The sequence below is a fragment of the Pangasianodon hypophthalmus genome, chromosome 6, assembly GCF_027358585.1.
Source record: "Pangasianodon hypophthalmus isolate fPanHyp1 chromosome 6, fPanHyp1.pri, whole genome shotgun sequence".
In the NCBI taxonomy this organism is placed as follows: domain Eukaryota; kingdom Metazoa; phylum Chordata; class Actinopteri; order Siluriformes; family Pangasiidae; genus Pangasianodon; species Pangasianodon hypophthalmus.
Window position 1 is genome coordinate 21,759,044 of NC_069715.1, and position 23,709 is coordinate 21,782,752.

At 39.4% G+C, this 23,709-nt stretch overlaps 1 protein-coding gene across 1 annotated transcript; it reads right to left on the reverse strand.

Moving 5' to 3' along the window:
* Positions 1-872: 872 nt before the first annotated feature.
* Positions 873-23,485, reverse strand: serpini1 (serpin peptidase inhibitor, clade I (neuroserpin), member 1). Its single transcript, XM_026913317.3, has 9 exons — positions 23,356-23,485; positions 8,506-8,783; positions 8,078-8,308; positions 7,703-7,897; positions 6,108-6,312; positions 4,120-4,229; positions 3,527-3,613; positions 1,889-1,978; positions 873-1,563 (listed from the first exon to the last, which is right to left on the reverse strand). The coding sequence occupies exons 2-9, from the start codon at positions 8,759-8,761 to the stop codon at positions 1,487-1,489; spliced, it is 1,251 nt and encodes a 416-aa protein (XP_026769118.1). The 5' UTR covers positions 8,762-8,783; positions 23,356-23,485; the 3' UTR covers positions 873-1,486.
* Positions 23,486-23,709: the final 224 nt, after the last annotated feature.

The following is a 23,709-nucleotide window of genomic DNA, read 5'->3' on the forward strand; positions in this document are numbered from 1 at the left end:
AGTCATTACTGTTATACAGTAATGATTATACAGGGTGTCCCAAAAGAATCCATACATAAGGGAAATTAACACTTTTTAGCAAAATGCAACTTCATTTACAAAACATCCTCTACATGATTGCCATTTCTTCGTAAACACACACGGGGTCGTCTTTCCCAACTTTGACTCGTTTGCCATGTTTCCTGTAAAAGTCCATTGCAACCTTGCGACAGCTTTGTGATCCAGCCATGAGAATGATTTCAACACGTTCTTCTTTTGTCAAAGGCATTCTTAAAGGCTATCTGAAAAAAAATATAATGTAAACTAAGTATGAAAAATTTTGGAAGACACTTTGCTATGTATGGAGCCTTTCGGGACACCCTGTAAAATGATAATGATTATACTGTAATATTATAGATTAATGACTACTGCTGCTACAGGTTTCTGTCTGTCTGTACTACTGCAACATTTGCTCATACTCTTCTGCTACGTTTCACTTACTTACTCAGTATTAATGCACATTTCTTGCATGTGTTGCCTAGTCTTGCTGTCTTGCCCTGCACTTTAATGTTTAGTGTTTATTGTTTACTGATTGATGAGCTTTACTCAACTCAATTACTATCAATAAAAGAATCGTGAATCTAGAAGCCAATGATATATTATAGCCATTGAAATAATTCTAAGAAAAAAAGTGATCCTGACAAACCTAGCTGACTTTGTCACAAGAAACCAACCAGAAGGTTATAAGTCATCATACACATCCACAGCATAGCTACATCACGACAGTCCAGCTTTTCAGTATTCAGTCACGCAGTATCTGATCAGGACATTCCTATATGAAATGTATATATTATATGCAGCGCACATGTTCATTACAACCGGTGAAAGAAAGATAGATTTTTCCACATTCATATTTATTTCTGAAATCAAGAATACAGCTGGTGTGTCTCTTATTCAAATCCCTGTACACCAAACAGATGGTCTGCATACTGAGTCACCATGGTAACCCTGCTTCCGTAACTGTACATTCATGAAATTGAAAACTTATAAGGCATGTCAATATTTCAGCAGTACTTCAGCCACATTGAAGATTAAAAATACTAAGATTCAGAACAGTGAGGAAAAAGATAGAAAGCAAGAGAGAGAGAGAAGTAAGAGAAAACTGCACGTATATATTCAATAAATATCTACTTTGTAAACACAACAGCAAATTTACAGTAAAGAAGAGTGCATACTCTGAGGCTGGTGAAAAAGAAATGCAGTTAATTAGCTCAATAAATATGTATAAATGCATGTGCTGCTTTTACCATCATGGCCACGGAGACCGATATCTCAGATATATTTACAACATCTGCTCCTGTGGTTAAAGCTGAGAGTATCAAAATACAATCACATATGATGTAGAGTATAATTTGCGTATGCAGGGTTCTCCCTGTAGAAAACCATGAAGGGGAAAATACATGGCATTGGCGCTCTTTGGGCCTCGTTACTTTCTATTCATGGTGCATTAAACAGAATCAAAGTCAGGATCGAAGGGATCGACGACCTCTGGGTTCATGACTCGACCCATGAAAAGGATGGACCCTACAAGAAAACACACATATTAACATTAAAAGAACAGTTTAGTCAAAATGAAATAAATCCCCCCTTACCCTTAATATAAATGTCAATCAACCAAGACATGGACAGTGTCTTAAATTTCCTCTTTTTTGTCAGAGAAAAGATGCATCTTTCGGGTTTTCACAATATGACAGAATTGGATGAACACAAAATACAGACTCACTCTGCTTCTATATGAATCTGTTCTATTCTATTAAATTTAATCACTGAACTAAAAAAAAGTTTGAAATTTTGCTAAACTGGAGGCTGTAAGCTTCCATTATTTGTATAGTTTGCAGGTACGTTATACCTGTCTTCCTGTTCCGGATGATGAAGAAGAAGGGATGATCAGCCATAACCTGAGGGTATAACACCATGGTCCTTGTCAGAGCAATCATTCCTGTGGAAGAAAATAGATCCCATCAACTCATTTGAACTAGTGCACCTGTGGCGATAAGTGATAAAACAGAATGTATTGCATAAAGGTTCAGTGGCAGTGATGACCAAACATTTGGTTCAGTGGCAATAATGATCAACGTATTGATAAAGTAGTCTGACACCAGTCAGTTTCAGTAAAGAAGGCATAGCCTATGCCAGTCAGTTTCAGTAAAGAAGGCATAGCCTATGCCAGTCAGTCTCAGTAAAGAAGGCATAGCCTATGCCAGTCTGTCCCAGTAAAGAAGGCATGGCCTCTGTGCCAGTCTGTCCCAGTAAAGGTGTGGCCTCTGTGCCAGTCTGTCCCACAGAAAGAGGTGTGGCCTCTGTGCCAGTCTGTCTGAGAAAGAGGTGTGGTCTCTGGGCCAGTCTGTTCCAGAGAAAGAGGCATGGCCTCTGCACTAGTCTGTCTCAGAGAAAGACGTGCAGCTTCTGTCCCTGTCTGTCCCACAGAAAGAGGCATGGTGTCTGTACTAGTCTGTCTCAGAGAAACAGGCGTGGCCTCTGTGCCGGTCTGCCCCAGAGAAAGAGGCGTGGCCTCTGTCCCTGTCTGTCCCACAGAAAGAGGTGTGGCCTCTGTGCCAGTCTGTCCGAGAAAGAGGCATGGCCTCTGTCCCTGTCTGTCCCAAAGAAAGAGGCATGGTGTCTGTACTAGTCTGTCTCAGAAAAAGACGTGCAGCTTCTGTGAAAGTCTGTCCCAGAGAACGAGGGGTGGCCTCTGTGCCGGTCTGTCCCAGAGAAAGAGGCGTGGCCTCTGTGCCGGTCTGTCCCAGAGAAAGAGGCGTGGCCTCTGTGCCGGTCTGTCCCAGAGAAAGAGGCATGGACTCTTTCTGTCAGTCCCAGTATAGAAGTTGTGGGCTCTGGTTCCTGTCAGTTCTAGTGATGGAAGCTTGGTCTTGTTAATCACATACTGAGATGATGTAGTCTTGGAAGCAGATATGTACACCCGTATTATTATATATTAACTGAACTCTTGGTCCTGTGAGAAAATGAATATTCCTCAATACAGGAACACTGACTGAACACCAGAGGGGGCTCTTACAATAAATGAATATTTAAAAGCTTAAAATGGTAGGAATAATCAAGTGTGGAGAGGATAAATAGGATATGAGAGAGGATATGTAGGGTAAAACTGTTATACAGTGGGTTCACCCTGACAGCAACATGATGTTACTGTATGTTTTGTGTTGTAAAAATGATACACACCTCTCAACACATAGGTGTAACGACGGCCTATTGGCACTACCTGCATTATTGAGGCACTACACTGACACTGATGGCATTTAGCAATAAATTCAACACTGGAACACCTACTATCTTCTAACTTAAATGTGATTTGGTTGATGTTGAGACAAATGTATGATGGAGAAAGTAAAAAAGGAAGCAGGGATATGAAAAAAGGGATTTAAGAAATGAGAAATGAAGCAAGATTGTCTGTTTGTTACTGTTGTGTGTAATTACATTAGAGAATATAATAATGAGATAAAGAGAGGGATAAAATGAATGAGTGCACCTGATCCGGCAGCTCCCTCCGCTCCCTCCTCTGTCACCTCCAGGTAAGACTTCTGTACGGCTTTCCCGATGAACAGATCCCTCCCTTCTGCAGATCAGAAAAGAGGGAGAGGTATGAAAGGAAGGAGGAAAAAGGGACAGAGGATAGGCCAAACAAACAGGATGTAACAGAATGTAAGAGGTAGAGAGTCATGCAGTGATGGAATGAAATGAAGGAGACAATATAGGAATGGCAGAAGGAAGGAGAGACGTAAAGAGGAATGGATAGAGTGAAATGGAAGGCACAAAGGATGAAAAGAAGTGATGAAAAAATTGATGGATAGGGATAGAGAGGGATGCAAGGATTATACAACAGACAGAGGGAACATATAGAAGAAAGGAGAGAGATGAATGAATAAATGAAATGCAGGAACAGGGAAAGGAAAAGGATGATTGTGAATAGAGGGATAAAGTCAAGGAAACACTACTGTAATAATAATAATAATAATAATGTTCTTGCAACACTCAAGCAAGACTCAGAAGTATGGCACTTCCTGTATGTGCTTGCAATGCTCTGAGAGATGTTAACACACACACACACACACACATACACACCTTCTGTGTCAGCTGTCATGGCCGACAGGTCTGCTTCTTTGGTGAAGATGTTCTTGATGCCGAGCTGCTGTAATGCATCTCTCAGGTCAATCTTCTGCTCCACTTTAAACCTGTATCATTATCCAAATAAATCAAAAGAATATAATCTTGCAATCTTGTTAAGGTGAGGTGGCAGTTTTTCATCCTTAACACAAAATGTACATATGAGACATGACTGTAGTGTGTGGTAGAAATCCGACAGATTGAGAATCAATAGTTTTATTTAGTGCCTCATCAGTGGGCACAGAAGTGTTAAAACTGGGCTGTAAAGCAGCCTGCTCGGATAGATCCAGCTTCCTTTTCACGAATTTGGTAAACATTAATCCATGGAATCGATCTATTTGGTGTGTACAGTAAGGGCTGCAGGTGGCATTGAGACGATATAGGACACATCAGAAGCCTTGATCTGAACATCATTATTGACATTACTGAGCTCCTCCCCTCATGACCACACTCAGATCAACATATACCAAGTCACATGGAACATATCACCATCAAATGATTCCAGAAACAAGAAAATACGTTTTCAAATGATAAAATAGTGTGAGACTGTACAACTGTCCAATTTGCACACTGCAACACAGTCCATTATAAATTCATTAGCTAGACCACTGGGCAAGTCAAAGCCCTGATGTGCTTCCCACACTCATGTGTTGGTTGTCCAGAAACCAGCTTAACTATGGTAAAAATAGCTTAAAACTTAATTTAATTGCTTGTTGCAGAGACCAATGACCAGAATGCATTCCTGATTGATGTGTGTAGTGGCAAGGCAGTGCATGCTAATAGTGTGCCGCTCAATTACGAACCATATGAACCAACAAACATTTCAGGTTTTTTTCAGTAGGAGGTTTTTCTGTGGACAGGGGAAAAACTACCTACTACTAACTTACTAAATGTACTTGTCAGCTGGGCAACTATGAATAGAACACTAATAGCCCAGACACACAATCTGCTTGTCCAGGGCACCCCGGCTAATGATTAGAGCTTAGGGCTGGGTGATATCTAAAAATAATGATCCTTATTAAAACACAGCGATAATCAATAATATTGCTTCATTCCCCTTCACTCCCCTTCCCCTCCATTTGGCAGTATTTTGGTTTTAAACCAAATGAAAGAAGAGAACAGGAGGATCCACCCAAAGCTATTTGTAAGCTTTGCAAAAAGAAAAAAAAAAGGTAAAAGCCTGTAATGCTCAAACATCAATCTCTGCTCCCAAATCCAAGTACGCCATTTTAGAGAATCTGTGGCTCTTGGACCTAGCTTTGCAGCCATGTTGAGGCATGAACATTTGCCAGTGCTAAAAACTAAAAAAAATGTCCCTGCCACAAGTTGCGTTCTTCTTTTTACTAATCTGTATGCTAGAAATACCCTTAAAATATACCCTTAAAGCACAGAAGGAAGCTATTGAAGAAAAACTAGTTCAGACATTTGACCTTGCTGTGAACTTGATCCTGTTTGGATCAGTTCCAAAATCTAATCACTTTGTCTGCTGGTTACAATGATAACTCTGAATAAATCCTACAATCATTCAACCACTTGTTCTTGGGATGTCGCACTAATGAGAATCTTGGACGGACAACCCGAAAATATAATGCCTACACTATATAGTGGCAGAGGCATTAAAAGACAACCCATGAGATCACAATGCACTCACAGGGAGTATTATATTCTCCTAATTTTACAACCCAAACAGTTTCCAAACCATCCAAACTCTCCGAATACTTAAGTTAGACAGATAATGCTAAGAATTTTCCTCAGTAATATCCCACATGGGTAAAGTTGCCGTGGTGAAAAAAATGATTCGCCTCATGGCTCACCCAGTCACAGTTCACCCTTTTAAATATGGTTAATAACAGTCATAGGAAATATATTACTATTAAACATATTATATAGATATATCTACTCATTTAATCAATACCAATTCCCACTCCATTATCTAGGTCTCTCACCTGGGCAGGTAAACCTCCACTTTCTGCTTCTTGACGTTATTGGCCCAGTCCTCAATCAGCGAGGCCTTGATGATCGGTTCTAATGAGGCCAGCGGAACTTCCTGTCTTGGCAAAACAATCATCATGCTCATGTCTTCACCTTCATATGGCATCTCCAACACCTGATACACTCCTCCTGCCTCTGAGCTGCCATCGCTGAACTCACCTGCACAAGTGGTGAAAAGAAATTGTGAAAGGTTGTGTGTTCCTATCAGCTCCAGTTCAGCTTAAAAGGAGCAACACAGTGTATATAATATAATATATACACTGAAATATAACATTTCTTGTTTGTTCACTGTCGTACTAAGAGCACTGATTAAGAACTTTGATGAATGTTTTTATTATATCTTCTTTAGAGACATGCCTGTTTTTTTTATCACTGTGTACACTTTCTTTTTTAAGGCAGACAATGTTTGCAAGGATTGTGTTAAGACGAAACCAGTTACGCAAGCTTACAAGCTCACATACTGTACTTGCTGTGGTCTAACACTGGCCATTGCAGTATGAGTGCTCCAGTACTGTAGATGGAGCCAGTAAAATTTCATCCACAGAAAAAGATTGCCTTTTACAATGTACAGACAGCATAAACTCACTTGTAACGACCAATCACAAGCTTGGCTGCATAGTGCGTTTGTGGAGTTAGTGGAGCTCGCCCAGCTGCCATGTGATCCACAATTACGTCATATTGTTTGGGGAAGCCAGCTGAACATCATATCTGCATTATGCATGCTAAGGCCGTTAGACAGCACCCAAGTTGCTGGTGCACCTTGAAGGTGTAGAGTTAATTAGAGTTAGTGGTGTTAATAGTAGTGGTGTTAAATCATCTTCTATTTGTTCAGCAGTGTTTGGTTTCTAATTGTCCGTTATATGTGAATGGCTGTGTGAGTGTGTGTGCGACCCTGTGCTGGAAAAGCGGTACAGAAAATGGATGGATGGATATCAACTGGCAAGTAAATGACTGTTTTTAGCACAAGTGTTAACAAGAACTAGCTTCTTGTTTTTTTTTCAGACATTCACGTTGTTGTTCCTTTTTTGGCTGCTCCCATTAGGTGTCACCGCCACGGATCATTGGTCCGCGTATTTGATTTGGCACAGTTTTTACGCCGGATGCCCTTCCTGACACAACCCTCCCCAGTTTTATCAGGGCTTGGGACTGGCACTGAGAGTGCACTGTTGCATGCAACCCTAGTGACTGGGGGCTGGTTTCCTAGCCGGGAATCGAACCCGGGCTGCAGTGGTGAGAGCACTGTAGCCTAACCACTAGTCCTCCAGGGACCCTATTAAGCATAGCTTAATAAACAGTTAAAAAGTATGGTGTCACTTAAATAAATTTTAAAAGATTTTTAGTGTTGGCAAATTGCTGTGGTGTAAAAGGAATAAATCACTTTTATTCCCCTAAAATCACTTTTGGGTGGTTGATTATTTTTCTACAGCAGTATGCACCAAGGATAGGAGTGCCCCTTGAGGAAATATCGGTACAAAATTATATTACTGGTTTATAACTGATAAAATGAAAAATTACTGTTAGTGCATTCAGACCTGCCTGTATTCCTCACCGTAGTAAAAGTCACCCTGTTGGTACATCATCAGCGTTTGCACCTCACTGCCATCATCTTTACTAAAGGAAAATGTTCTTGTGTTTTCAGGTCGAAACTGATTCTTCCAGCTGCCTCGGAAGTACACCGCGTTAATCAGTGTTATTCTTGTCAAGCTGCTGAAATCCTCCGCAGAAACCAGGTCATGAATCTTATCTGCACAGGACAGAAAGGGGGGAAAAATGCAAAATATGAAAACCTTTAGACTCAATGTTCGGTATTATCTTGTGTTTTAATCATAAGGCCTCTCTGGCTATGAGACATTTGGCTCTGAAGAGCTTTCTTGCTTACTTTAAATGATCTGAACTGAAATAAACTCAGTGGCTGTGTACTTACTTGCAGTGTGGTTCTGGACCCAGGCATTAATGTGTTGAGCCACAGCAGCTGACTCGTTGAAGTCCACTGTTTCTGCTTCAGCATGGAAATAATGCTTAATGAGCTTTAGGAACTCAGGGTTAAAGTGAACACCGGTCTGCAGGAAGAGTGAGTTTGCCAAATGCACCACGTACTGGGCCTCATCTACAATCAGAGCCTGGGTTAGGTTCTTGAGGACAGCGAACTCCTCGTCTGTGGGAGCGCACACACACACACACGCCCCTCTACATTATCAATAACACTTCTTAGAGGTTCTTAATCCTGAACGATTTGCTCATTACATTACATTTACCTAATTGTGTAGTTATCCATGCACTTGATTTTCTGTAATTAACTAATTATTTTTTGATAAGTGATGATAAATTTTAGATTTTAGGCCCTTTCTTTACCTTCTCTGTACTGTGTGTAACCCACAGCCTGTCTGATCTGCTGCAGTGAGGACCCTCGAGCTCCGAGCTCCACCATACCCAGCGCTAGCGCCACGCTCAGTGGAGAGAAGATGATGTTGTCATCGGTCCCTGCCATCTGGAGCTGATGGTACAGTCTGACCCAGAACTCGGCACTTGCATCCTCTGGAACTTCGGTCGCCCGGCAACAGCCAACCCGTAGCAACAGTAGGGGCACGAAGAGTCCGACAGCCAACATGGTGGACGACAGAAGACTAGAGCTGGAGAGAGAAATGGTAAGGAAGAATGATGTGGGAGAGGAACAAACAGACAAAGGGAGACAAGAGTGAAAAAAGTGAGAGTGATAGGACAGGAAGAGGTGGGAAGAAAGATAGGACGAGGAAAGAAAATTACAATTACATTACATAGACGCCCTTATCCAGAATGATTACATTTATCTCATTGTTTATACAACTGAGCAGTTGAGGGTTAAGGGCCTTGCTCGAGGGCCCAGCAGTGGCAGCTTGGTGGTGCTGGGGCTTGAACTCATGACCTTCCGATCGGTAATCCAACATCTTAACCACTGAGCTACCAATGAATGGTTTTTGGTGGGATGTTGGACCATTATTCAAGAAGAAAATGTCTCTTGATCTTTTTGGGGAGTGGCATAGTTATCTATTTCTAGTCTAGTGATTCGGCTAGGCTTTGGAGAGTACTTCACTTCATCCTGCTGTTCATCAAATCACTCTTGAATAATTGTAGCAGCATGGGAACATCATCAGGGAAGAGTGTGTACACCATATGGTGCACCTTGTTCTGTAAAACTGCCTTATATTTGTTGGCGGTTATGCAAGGCACGATGATACAAGGCAATCACAGGACCTAATGATTTCCATAAGTAGGCTTCCCATACCATTATGATCCTCCACTGGACTTAACTGATATGATGTGGCATCCTTCGATTTTCCTCCAAACAGAAATTTGTCCAGATGTCAAAAATATGGTAAAAAAAAAAACTCCCCAGGCCATATTACATTTTCCATTGAGATTTTGTGCTCCCTACACCAAATTATTGAGACTGATATTCCTTAAATTCTGTAGATAGTTTTGCAAATATGCAATAAATGCAGTATAAAAAGACATAATACCTCACTCAAGGCTGAGGAGTGAGTACTAGCGCCACAGAAAACTAAAAAGTAAGAAATGTATTTTCTTCTTCATATTGTTTTTTATTCTTTTTTGGACCCAATTAAAATTTGGTGCGGACTTTTGGACTGCATTAATACACTTATTGAGCCATATGCAGGTGAAGTCAAGGGTCCACAATATGGAGGACTACACTAGGTGGGACAAACATGAGAATTCTGCATAAATATAAAAATAGTAAAGAAGAACACCCAGCAGGCTTATTCCAGCACTGCTTACCAAAGTCTAATCACAGTAAACCAAGTTACCAGACTGATCCAAACAACCGATTTGGAACTGAGACGGCTCCCACACCTGGTCCAGATTACAGCACTATCAGGCCCTAAACAGAGAGTATAAACTGGCAGAGTATCTGTTCACTCTCTGAGATAAATCTTGACCAAGTACAGGCTCAGTGCCCAGAGTCTTCCTATTGAAAAGAGACAACAGCAGATCTGACTGCCCAGGGGAAGAGAGGCAGTGTGGGCACTTAGGCAGAGGTGCACTTTTTCCTCCACTATGAAAAATTTCAAGACAGAAGGAAACTTTTCTTTTGAGGAAAAGTTAATAATAAACGTTTCCAAATTTTTGCTTCACCTATCACAAAGTGTCAAGTTATTTTCCTTTTGTTGTATATTGTAGGCTTATGATATTGTGTGCAATATACCATTGTTTATGCACACCCTTTCACAATTTAGATTTTAGCCATCTCGCTCTATCAGGCTTACGCAGTGTTGTTTTTGGGTCTAATTGTTTCCCCCTTGATTATTACTGCAGGGGCACAGTGGCTTAGCGGTTAGCACTGTTGCCTTGCACCTCCAGGGTTGCGGGTTGGTGAAACTCCGCCTCCACCCTGGGTGTGTGGAGTCTGCATGTTCTCCCTGTGCTTCGGGGGTTTTCTCCAGGTACTCCTGCTTTCTCCCCCTGTCCAAAGACGTGTTGTAGGCTTAGTGGTGTTTCCAAATTGTCTGTAGTGTGTGAATTTGTGTGTGCACGATTATGCCCTGCAATGGGTTGGCACCCCATCCAGGGTGTGCCCCAAGTCCCCTGGGATAGGTTCCAGGCCCCCCATGATCCTGTGCAGGATAAGAGGTAAAGAGGATGGATGGATGGATGATTATTATTGCTGCGTAACGATGCAGACACAGCAATTCGACACACATTCAAAACAGACACTTCTTCTAGGGCTCTCTGGCGAAAGCTAGAAGTCTGGCTGGTGCCTAGATTTCTTTTTTTTGGTGTATCAGTGTAGCGAAGTGTGCTTACATGTGCACAATGACAGAGAGAGTAAGGGAGAAAGACAGAGAAGGGTATAGATGATAGAGATTTCCACAGAAGAGGAAAGACAATATTCTAGTGGATTCATTCATTTTCAGGAAGCCGTGTGTGTGAGAGTGTGTGTGTGTGTGGGGCACGTCTGTACGAAAGAGCACACACGGCTGACTCCAGCCTCTGCGCAGTGTGTATGTGTCATGAATGATTGATTATCCACCACTCTGCTGCATACTCTCTTGCTTACACACACACACACACACACACACACACACACACACATACACACGCAAAGCACTAATGCTCACTGCATATGTTATAATGTTCAGAGAATCACTTTCACACAAGCATACACTGGCATATAGAGGAATGTGTATACACATACACACACACACACACATACACACACACACATCCACATCCTAATCCTCTCTTCAATTCTGATTTTCCCGTTGCCTGGCAACGTTGTTTATCACGCAGGGAGAGAAACAAATATTTTTTTGTATGAGCAGAAATTTGCACGAGTTTGAGTGTGTGTGTGTGTGTGTGTGTGTGTGTGTGTATGTGTCTTGTCTCTAATCCGTGTCCCAATCGTTTGTTCAAATCACAAACCACCAATCTGTCACTGCTGGGCCCTTAACCTTCAATAAGCTCAGTTGTATAAATGAGATAAATGTAATTGTAAAATCTTTCACTTCTATAATTTGCTATGGATAAGGGACGTCTGCCAAATACCATAAATGCAAATGTAATGTAGCACAAAACCTGTGTATGTGTGTGAGAAAGAGAAAGTAATGAGAGTATATGTGTGTGTGTATACCCTGAATTTCAATCAAATACATGGTGTCAACAATTTGAAAAATAGATTTCATTTCAAATTGATAAACACTGGAGCTGTCTGGTTGTTAAACAAATCAGGATCAACTGGAGAGAAGTTCAATTAGATAATAATAATAATAATAATAATAATAATAATACCAGATTTAAAGTGAAACACTGGATCACAGATTCACCTTTTTTTTCCATGTCAGGATAATTGATTTCTCTATCTACTGTGTAGTGCTATTTCAATGAGCAATAATTTACCTGAAATGGGGGAAAAAAATTACATTTACATTTGGCTGATGATTTTATCCAAAGCGACTTATGATTGAGACATAATAAAACTGAGTAATTGATGGTTAAGTGTCTTGCTCAAGGACCCAAAAGAAGCAGCTTGGTGTTGCTGGGATTTGAACTCACAACCTTCTGATAGGCTAAGTAGCCCAAAAGCCTTAACCACTGACTCTGTGTAAAATAAAATTACTATTTATGAAAAGATATACTTATAATTATACATTATATGTTTTCATGATTTTTTTTGTCAGTTAGGTTTTTATAAATTAAAATCTAAATTTGCATAGATAAAAGAATTTCCAGTTATGCATTACCATCAGAGTGGAGATTGCATCATTCTGAACCTAAAGCAAAGCACAATTGGAAGTCTGAAAGTAAGTTCTGCTTTTTTTTTTCAACTCAGTAAATGTGACAGTCACACTGACATGCACAATAAAGTCTTTTCATAACACTTCTGTAATACCATAATGGCAACATTTATTTATAGCCTCAGCGTCATGAATACCTGGACTGCATAATTGTCATACTATTTCAGTACACCTTTGGTGTCATTACTATATAGGCATCCTACTTAGTGCACATTATGTGGTTTGGGATGCAGCCTTGAATTCTCTCTGGGTGTGTATTGACTTGGCACTGGCAACCACGAGATTAATCCATGCAGCAGAAAAGGTGTAGCACAAACCAATTTTTTTGCCACAATGGGACAAAATCTTCATTTCAGCATCTCACACACTGCAACTTTTAAAATCTATTACAAAAAGACGTTTATCCCATGGAGAGATACTCATCCCAGCAACAATAAAACACAACATAAAAACATAACTCTCTTCTCACACATTAGTTAAATATGCACCTAGGTATAATCTGAACATTTTGGATACCCTTTAGAGTAGGAGTTTGCTCCAGGAGTCATGAGAGGCCCGAGTTTCGTACAGCGCAAAGGCCTAACTGGAGCTGCGATGAAAACAGACACTCGCTTGTGAACGGAGGAGAAAAGACGCCTGAAAACAGCAGATCCAGTGACCTTTTTTCCTTCAGTAAGGCTGAGCTGTGAATAAAAGCCATCCAGCCACCAGGGAGAAACTGAACAAGCCAAATGGGGAACTCCAGACGACGCTGGAACTCGGTTAAACTCGGTGGCTTTAGGTTCAAAGTCAGCTCGGTTTCTCAACATTGTGTGTCAGAAAATCTTATACTGATCTATATTAGTAACCAGGCCCATTTATTTATTTAAAGGTTGGAGCTTATGTTAATTTGATCCTGTAAAAGCCTGTTACAAGATTACATTTTTCAGTCCCTTGACATGACACACTGCTCAGCATAAAATACTGGTTTTATTTTCATATCATAATATTAATAGCAAAATTACCTAAGCTATCATCTTCCAAAATGCAGAAATACACTAACATCAGATAACCTACTAGCTTAGCTAATATGAATGTTACATCTTTAGCTGTGGTTTTCTGATCTTACTTTTGATAAACTACTTTAAGCCACAGAGCTGCTGCATTCTCAAATCTGATTGGTCAGAGGGGGTTGGTTAATTTTCTATAACAACATGGCTCTTGCAGTAGTGCCAGCTGTAATTCAAATGATTAATATGCTCGTTTTAAGATGCTATCATTTCTATAGTAACAGCTAATTCATAGAGACTTACAGTATATGGCGGACGATCCACATAATCTAAGTATAATAATAAACAGTTAAAAAATGTTGTAATTTAACAAAGAAAAATAATTGTTGATATGGTGAAGTTTTTTGTAAGGAGACATTTGCTTAATATCTATGGAGAGTGTCAGCACTTTGTAACAGTACGGAGGTTTTCCTCCACAGGAGAGTCTTCAGGAAAGAGGACATTTTGGTTTCTTGGGAACATGACAATCAGTACTTTTTTTGGTCTTAACATTAAGAGAGTGAATAAAAGAAGAGGCTAGTGAGTGAATGACTGTTTATAGCTGCTATAATTTATAGTTTTACTATGTTGAACCAGGGACACCTGTAACTTAGCAACGTCAGGGTGGGATGGATAAAGCATGACATTACAGTATATTTACACAGAACACAATATAATGATAAATTCATGATCATGTAATCATATAAGTATGTATGCCAAAAACCATCTGGGATTGTAGGAGAGTAAACCTGCTCTGCTTTTTAAAGGAATATAGGGGTTATATTAGCTATCTAGCTAATTTGCTAGTTAGAAAGTAACCGCCACCACAAACAAATACAATCTCACACCCTTTCCCATTCAAGTGAATTGGCTTGTGTTTGGTCTGACTGTTACTTAAGCTGAGAAAGCAAAAAAGCTTTGTTTTCAAGTATCTCCCGTATCCCCATACGAAGGTAAAACTCTGCTTACAGTTTCTACTTTTTATCCTGTCATAAATACCAAGCTTTGCAATACACCCTTGCTTTTTCTCCCTGGTAGTTTACTGTCATCATTCAAGTGGCTTCAAATTGTTCAAATTGTAAAGACAGTTATTTTTAACATTAGAGCATGAAGGCGCCCTATGAAGCTCTGACTGTGCACCTACGCAACCACCTCCTCCATATGTACCTCCATCTGGAGTGAAGACACACTTCAAAAATAACACAAGCGCACAGACGCACACACATAGACGCACACACACACACAGAGTCTACCAGAAGCGATGTCATCACCTCATTGTTCTCAATGCCATATCAAGCTGCAGTGGTCGACTATTCAGTTAGGAAAGCCTCTAGAACACAGCTATTCACCTTTTTTGTCAGGTGAAACATATTGTGCTCTAGTTTCAAATGGTCAGACTGTTTAAAATTTGTATCACATTCCAACCATAACTGGCATAAAGTCTTTTGCTAATCTGGAACTAAATACACCAAACAGCAATTACAGCAATTACTCAACAGCAGAGGCTTAAATGATATTTTGAGCATGTGCATGAAGTTTAGCTTCTCTTGCACAAGTGAAATAGCACTGTCTATTTACAGCCAGATACATATGTTGCATCCTGACTATCCCTTTATGCATGTGTGCACGGATGCCAAGATACTGCAACGAGGTTTCGTAATGAGGTATGACAGTATTCGCATTAAATACTGCTGTCATACAACAATTATTTCATAGAACCTGGTGAAGGATTCAAGATTCAAGGGTTTATTTGTCACAGGTGCATTCGTAGATGGTACAAAGGTGCAGTAAAATAAGGTGCAGCAAAAAAACAAGCCCAAATCATCACCCCTCCACCACCATGCTTAACAGTTGATATGAGGTGTTGGTTTTTGCCAAACATTGCCCTGTGCATGATGACCAGACATCTCCACCTTGGTCTCATCAGTCCAAAGGATATTGTTCCAGAACTTTTGTGGTTTGTTCAGATGCAATTTTGCAAATCTAAGTCATGCTGACATATTCTTTTTGGAGAGAAGGGCTTTTTCCTAGTCACCCTTCCATGAAAACCATACTTCAGTCCTTTTCTGATTGTGCTGTCATGAACATGTACATTTAATATGCTTACAGAGGCCCATAGGTCACGTGATGTAACTCTTGGGGTTTTCTTTATATCTCTGAGTATTAAATGGTCTGACCTTGGACTGAAATTGTGGGGACGCCCACTCCCGGGAAGATTGGCAACTGTCTTGAAGACTTCCATTTGTAAACAATCCTTCTCACTGTAGAATGGTAGAATTTCAAATTGTTGAAATGGGAATGCAATGGGAGCATAAATGTGATCATTACATTAGCTAGGGTCTTCAGGACTAAAATAATTGGTCAGTATATTTTATAAAAATGTATATGTTTACCTGTTATTCTGTGGATACAGACATCAGTAGCCTATATTCTAATGACTAGCTCCGAGTATCATTAAAAGTGACAATAGCCAATGTATTGCATATGCCCATGACTGACCTGCTCATGATTCATCATATTAGCTAGAACACATGCCAAGGAGCCCAGGAAAAGATGAGCTGTGGCCTTCCAAGACTGGTGGAGCCAAGACAGTCATGCTCAGGATGACCGGCCACTGAGCTCTAAAGAGGGCTATGCTGTGGAATGAGAGCCTCTAAGTTACTCTGTGCTCACAGCAAAAAGCTTCTTACGTCCTTGCAGTTTGTCTCTTGTGGGCATACTACCATTGTCACTTGTGGGTGTGCACTCTCTGGTTTTTTAAGTTCTGATACGAGTAGTAGCCATTTATACATTCTACTGCAAATTTATCCATATCAGGGTAGTACCTTTTCTTGAAAATATTTTATACTGTATTTAAATGGCAAATGCATTTCATGAGCAGGAACAACTGTATGGTTTCTGGGAGCAGCAGGCAACTGAGGAATTTACTGTCACCATTCGTTTGAATTTGTCACTTTACTGCATCATACCTAATTTGCATATAATTAAGACAATTTCAATTCAAATGTCACTTGTGTCTGGAATCGCGGCTCTACGTCATGCACTTACATAGAAAATGAACGGCCACAGTTGTTGGTATGTCACTTGGCAATACGAACGCATGTTCCATGGACTCAGCTCCATGTCTTATATCTGCTGCTAAGCTGTTTATTTGTCTAGACAAGTTTCTTGGCTTGTTGCGATGCTTACGTGTTGTTACCGGGCCTGGCATTTTCAAACTACAAACAGGCTGTTTAGACTAAGATGCTTGGGCAGATTAGCTCTGAACAAGGGTTCAAATCTGCTAGCCAAGCATGTGTGCCAGCACTGGAATTAATGCAAAGCCAATGCAGGAGATGTCAGAGCCAGACACAGCATCAATAATATCAGTTCAGTGCCAAGGAAGTGGACACAGTTGAGTCTCATTGTTTTCCAAGAGGTTCAGACATGTCTGCCTGAGCATTAGCACTGTAATATGCTTAGCGGTACAAAGTGAACCAATGGGAAAAAAACAACTCAGATGTAGAAACGCTGATATTTGTGTGGGATGAATACCCACTCCAAAACAAAGAACTGTGAATTAGCAGGAATTCCAGCTGAGAATAGTTGACTCAGAAGTTAACAGTGCAGGATGTGTTGAGGAAGCACCAACTCCTGTTTGCCCAAGACGTTCAGACATTGGCTGAGTGCTGGTTTGAGCAAACAAAATATACAAACATGTATAATGTACAAACCAAATGGTGACTCAGCTTCAGTTGCATGGTCACAGTGTCTCTTGCATGCAAATTTTGACTGATGCAATACTAAGCTGATGAAAATCCAAGTCTGTGCATTCTGATTCAAATTTAAATAAACAAATCTGTATCTTCTGATGCTTCTGGACATATTTTCAGTGATGTTCCTGGAATCATTGGGTGTTTCAGGTCTTTCAACATCATACACCCCCCAGCAGGTGACCCAGCTGAGGCTAATCAGAATTGTGTCCAGATGGCTAGCAAATTACTGCCCTATTATACTCCTCTTTTGAGCCACACATACCTAGAGGCTCTCTCTGTCACATTGGTGGTATCATGGCTCTTCCCCTCCTCCGCCCTTCATTACCCAATGTGCTTAAAGCTCTGGCCAGAGATCGTGATTGCGAAGAGCCTGCAACAGACTTCGATCGAGTAGCACCTGGGCCTCCAGCCAACTTGCCTGCACACGCTGACCAGCCCCTTGTATTTGGCGAGTTTCCATTCAAAGGCCTCATCTATATGATCTTCCCAAGGGACTGTTAGCTCCAGCATGATGACTTGCCTGGTGGATTCAGAGAAGAGGAGGGTGTCTGGTCTCAAGCTGGTGACCGCAATGTGCTGCAGAAACTTGAGCTTCTTCTCCAGATCCAGCAACAGGTGCCAGCCCCTTGCAGAGGTCAAGATTCCTGCAGATGTTCTTCCTGAGGGTCCTGTCCGCTCTCCAGCTCTGATAAAAGTGATGCATTGTTTTGCGGGGTGGGACTGCTTGCTCCACTCAACTCCCGCACTGATGACCATGATGACCTTCAGAACTTGATCATGTCACCAGCGGTATCTCCTCTCTGCTGACATGATTACATGTTGACACTAAACCTCATTACATACATTTTAGTCTAAGGTTCCTGCACTTGTGCAATTGTGAACAGCATTACTTGCTATTTTTACTGTATTACTTATATTACTCTACATACTATAGCTTACTTGTGATACTTATTTATGATATTGATTTTGATTTTGATTATTTAACTGCTAAGCAAGCCTTTTTCAGGTTAAATATTATTCTCAAATTTAAATGCACTCCAACCAGATGCGAGTTTGATCATAAAGATATACTAAAGATGAAACTGATGAATAAGGAAACTATCAGTGGAATTTGTATACGCTATTTTTCTGATCAGATTTCAGAGTACATGACTTCATAAGTCTGCAAAGATTTAAACGTGGTTAGCAGTGGTTGCCTACTTGGTACAGTGTAGATTCTGGTGGCAATCCAACCCAAGTGTAGAGAAAGAATTGGTGTCAAGGGAATACCTAGCATTGAAGTACTGGAAATTCACTTCTTTACTTGTTCTTTATCCTGAATCACTACTTTCTGTACATACTTAAATACTAAGATGTCTATGTGATATACTGTTGTACATCATTTCCTACATGTATGTGTTGTACCCCACTGGAAAATAAACATTGCACAAAAGTGCTATAAATTTTTTATAACCATTGGTAGTGGTCATAAAAATGTGCCATTCAAACTGAGCTCTTATATAGGTATTACATTATTGTTCAACAGCAACAGCAAGCAGGTCTATACTTCCACTTCTTTGCAGCCTGACTTCTGTTCTTTCAACTACATTATCATGGTTTAAGGATAAAAATCATCTGAGTTGATCCAATTTTAAAACGTAATGCAAGATGGTATTTCTTTTATTTTATCGTCTTGCATGACTTTATTGAATGCCTTTTAATTTGTAACTGTTTGTTGTAGATTACTGAGTTTATTTGCATATTCAGTAACTTGATTCTTCTTATACATGGCTGAACTGGTAATGTGCATTCTCCTCAATGTACTCTTAGTAACAGTTCAAACACATTTACTTCCACAATCACTCAGGGTTTCTGTTTTTCTGTTTTGGATTCATTACATTACTCCTTTTTGTAATTCTTAATTTTTGTAATTTGTCGATTTTGTAATATTTCATTTTCTATTGTATAACCAGCAAATCAACATTAGCTTTATTAACAGCAACAGCAAAATTTAAACTCCAACAATCCTACAACCATTTAAATTATTTTAAATGGTTTAATTGCAACTGTTAGATTTATATGGAGGATTGTTACAAATCCCAGAATTACTTAGAAGAATTAGAAGAAATAAAATAAAAAGAGAGAAGAAAAAGCTCTAAATTGAGATAATGCCAAAACTCACAGTCGGCTTAGGATGTATAATTATATAAATCAGAGATCTCTATTAATTAATGGGCACCTCCATTCCTTATCTGAAGTACACACTTTTTGCCAAATGTGGCCTACCTGCCAGTGGATGTAACCTCTAAAACCCCTCAGTCTCCCCTCATGCCACCCCATAGAGGACATCTCTCATAGAGAGTACATGGGTATGGATTTAATTGGGCTGCTGCCTTGTTTGGTTCGAGGGCACAATTACATCTGAGTCATCTCACATTATGACACCCACTGTCTGGTATTCTTAGCCTTATGAATTATCTCCAAAATATTTCCTGAGAACAGGCACTTACGTTCTGTTGCAATGGAAACCTGAAAAAAGGAATTAAAAGGAGAACTCCCATCATTTCTCCTCCAGGTAAAACAACTCGCACATTTGTTAACCATCCTCAGCAGGGTAGTTCAACCAGACTCTGTGGTGAACGCTCAGAGGAGTGGAGACCATGGATGAGATGACTGGGACCTCCAGTTAGCTTTTGGAACGTAAGGTCTGGGAGGTTCCTCAGACATTCACAGGTTTTTTTAGCCATTAAACCAGGTTATGGGCTGCTAAGGAGACCTGGCAGTATCAATCCTTCTTTCGTTGTTTGAGCAGGTTCACCAGACACAGCAACACATTTTGAAGACTAGTCCTATTGTACCCGTGCAAGAGGTGAATAGTCCAGTGTGCACAGAATACTTCTTTCAAAAAAGAAATACTAAATTGTACCTTTGCTTGTCACTGGGGTGGTGTGATGAAGGATACATCTTTGTAACTTTAGTATCTTTGACACGGAAATGTGAATATAGAGTGCCTTTATCATTTTAACTCACTGAAAGTGAGTGATCCTTAAGGTCCTATTATGTGCCTTATAACCAGACATAAGCTTGCAAATTCCAGCATGTGACTGTGTCACGGCTCTGGGGGCACACATGGGGTAAAACCGCCATTGTATATATCTGGGCCAGGTTTCAGAGGTACTACACATCACCATAGAAACTGTTGTCGGGTCCCTTTGTGCCACCCCTATCATAGGTGCCCTTCGAAAGCATAGTTATTGATTTATTCAGAAGTAATCATCTGGCAGCAGCCCAAGTGCAGACCTGACGCAATCAAGTAGGAACCAAGACTTCATGATTAATCATATGCTTTTGTTTTTGCAATGTATGTTTTCAAGATGGGAAAAATTCTCATACTGTGCCGATTTTCTGGTTTCTGTTTTGGTCTTTCTTCCCCCTCCCTGCACATCCCCTCATTGGTTTGATATCTGATTGTGTTCACCTGTTCTGTGTTACTGATTTGTTTATCTACTTACACCTTGGTCTTTCTATTTCTTATTACAAAGTCTTTTGTAACTTTAAGTCTGAGCCTTTTTCTGAGTTTTGTGTCTTTGTTTTTGTCCTGGTTTTGACCATCACCTACTTCCTCCACTTTCTGAATACGGATTGTCCTTGTGTGACGTTGCCTGCCTGTGTTTTGACCACTGCTACAGACACTGATTCTTGGATTCACCCAAATCAAGAGTTTGGTTTTAAATGAGACATTTTGTATAAAATGTGTTGAGTAGCAGTGGCATTTTAAATAAATTGTACTTGTAGTTAGTTTCTATTTAATCTTACTTGAGTAAATATGTGAAAACAGAAGTGTGCTTTTACTGCATTACTTTCTTGGCTCTGGTTTTTCAGACACATTTTTGTGTGACAGTATCTCAAATGATGTGCACTAGTGTGTACAAGGCAGTCATAGTCTAGCTAGGGCACATGAGTGAACAGGAAGAATTTGGGATTCTGTGTAACTGTTTGTTGGCACTGCATGAAAAATATTCCTGTGTGACGACTCCTTTATGATGGTATATGTTGAGTTGTAGGTTGAATATGTGTGAAAGTATTTGTTTACAATAATACTAGAAAAAAACATTTATTACTAGAAATAACCTTAACACTAGAAAAAAATGCATTTTTCATTTTATAAAAATAGACTTTTTGTCATAATTTTTTATATCTCATGTGTTGTCATATATATATATATATATATATATACACACAACCACACACACACACACACACACACACATATATATATATTATATATTATATATATATATATATATTATATATTTTGGTTTCTTATAACTGCAGGATTTCCTACAGGAAAAGCAAACCGAGTTATCAGACTGTGTGCATGTTGACTTATCGAGACTGTGTGCATGTTGTGTTCTACTGTGCAGAGCAGAATAAAACTATTTAGTGATTGCTTTGAGGACTCATTTTCACACTGCAGTCTGATATCACTAATGAATTTGAGGGAGGACCAATTATCACAATTAGCCAGTGATATAACATACATTGTCCATCTCTCTCTCTCTCTCGTATACATTGTTCTTGTCTCTCTCTACCTCAATTCCAATCTCTCTGCAATCCTCTTCATTTTATTCTCTTCCTGTCTTTCTGTCCACCTCCTTATTGTCTCACTCTCACTTTTTCCATCCCCCTCTGTCTCTCTGTCCCCCATCTCCATGTCTCTTACACCCTTTTTCTCTCTCTCTCTCTCTCTCTCTCTCTCTGATCCCTGGGTTTCTCTGTCTTAAGTAGAAGAAACACAAACCTGTCATTTCAAATAGCCACACTAACTGTGGACAGGACATTTTTACAAATCTTATTTACAGAAGCATGAAACAAGATTTTCTGGAGCAACACGTTCACGCCTGTGTCCGTTCAAATCATCTTCCTCTCATCCACAATGATGTTATCCGCACAGCCAATGCCAGAAATATAACATCATTACACCATCAATTTCTCTGTTCCCTTGGCATCAAGAAAATAAATTACTTTATGTGATAGAAACTTTAATGATGCACTGTTAGAAGTAACACTAGTAGCAGTTTGTATTAGCCAGTGTGCAATAGACAAATGTAATTTTAGTAAATAAAAAATAAAGTAATTAAATAATTCTATGCTGCAATTTTTTTAAAATTTAGAATTGTAAATAAATTTAGAATTTTGAAATATTTAAAACAAAGAAAGTAAATGTTCAATATCTTGAATACTTAATATTCAAGATTCTGCACTATTTCCAGATCTCTATTTAAATGTAAGCAAATTTGTGACAGTGACCATCTTCACTGCTTTGCACAAAAGATCAGATGTGTGTTCAGGTCAGACGTGTTCAGAAGACACTCCGATCCAAAATGGATCATAAGGTTTTACACACACTTGTGGAGTCCATGCCAGCTCGAGTGTACATATGTAAATATTTCAAAGATTCTACTTTTCACTCAGGTTGTTAAATAACACTCAGTAATATAATTTGTAATGAAAATTGTTGTATTAAATTAGAAAAGAATACAAAATAGAAGTATTTTCACTAGTGCTCTCAGACTTTCAGACCCCACTGTTTGTGTGTGTGTATGTATGTATCTATCTATCTATGTATCTTTATATATACACACCTTGCTTCTCTCTCTCTCTCTATACATACACATACACACACACACACACACACACATATATATATATATATATATATATATATATATATATATATATATATATATACACACACACATATACACACACAAACACCTTGCTTATATCTATCTATCTATCTATCACACACACACACACACACACACACACAACCACACACCTTGCTTGTATCTCTCTCTCTCTCTCTCTCTATATATATATATATATATATATACATCTTGCTTTCAGTAAATTCATATTTGCATATACTTGTGTATATTTAAATAAATATAAATATATTATATTTATTTATATAATATATTTATGTATGAAATATATAAATGCCTGGTATGATTTCAAATGAAGTAAAGATCCTAATCCTGATCTTATGTAAAGGCATTACCATGTTGTATATTCTCTGCTGACCATGGGGAGATAATAAAAAGCCCATCAGGTTAGATCTATTTCATATTATTTTAGTTTTCTTACCGTCTGTTTAAAGATGTTGAAGACGAAATGGATGCAAATATCCTGCACTCTCTCTCTCTCTCTCTCTCACGTTCGTCCTTCACTACACGGAGGCAGGTGCCTCTGACTGCTGTATATATAAATATAAATAAATATATATCTATCCAGCAGTGGCTCCACCCCTCGTCCACCATTGGTCAATCCTATACCACCACAGAAACACATTTTCTCATCAAATTATATATATTTATAATAATTGTATGATATTATATAATACCACGGTGCCACGCTGTTAATATACAGAAAGAAAGATGACAACAATAAAAACGTTAGTAGGTATTTGGAAAACCGGAAGACAATCCCCCGAGTTCCGAA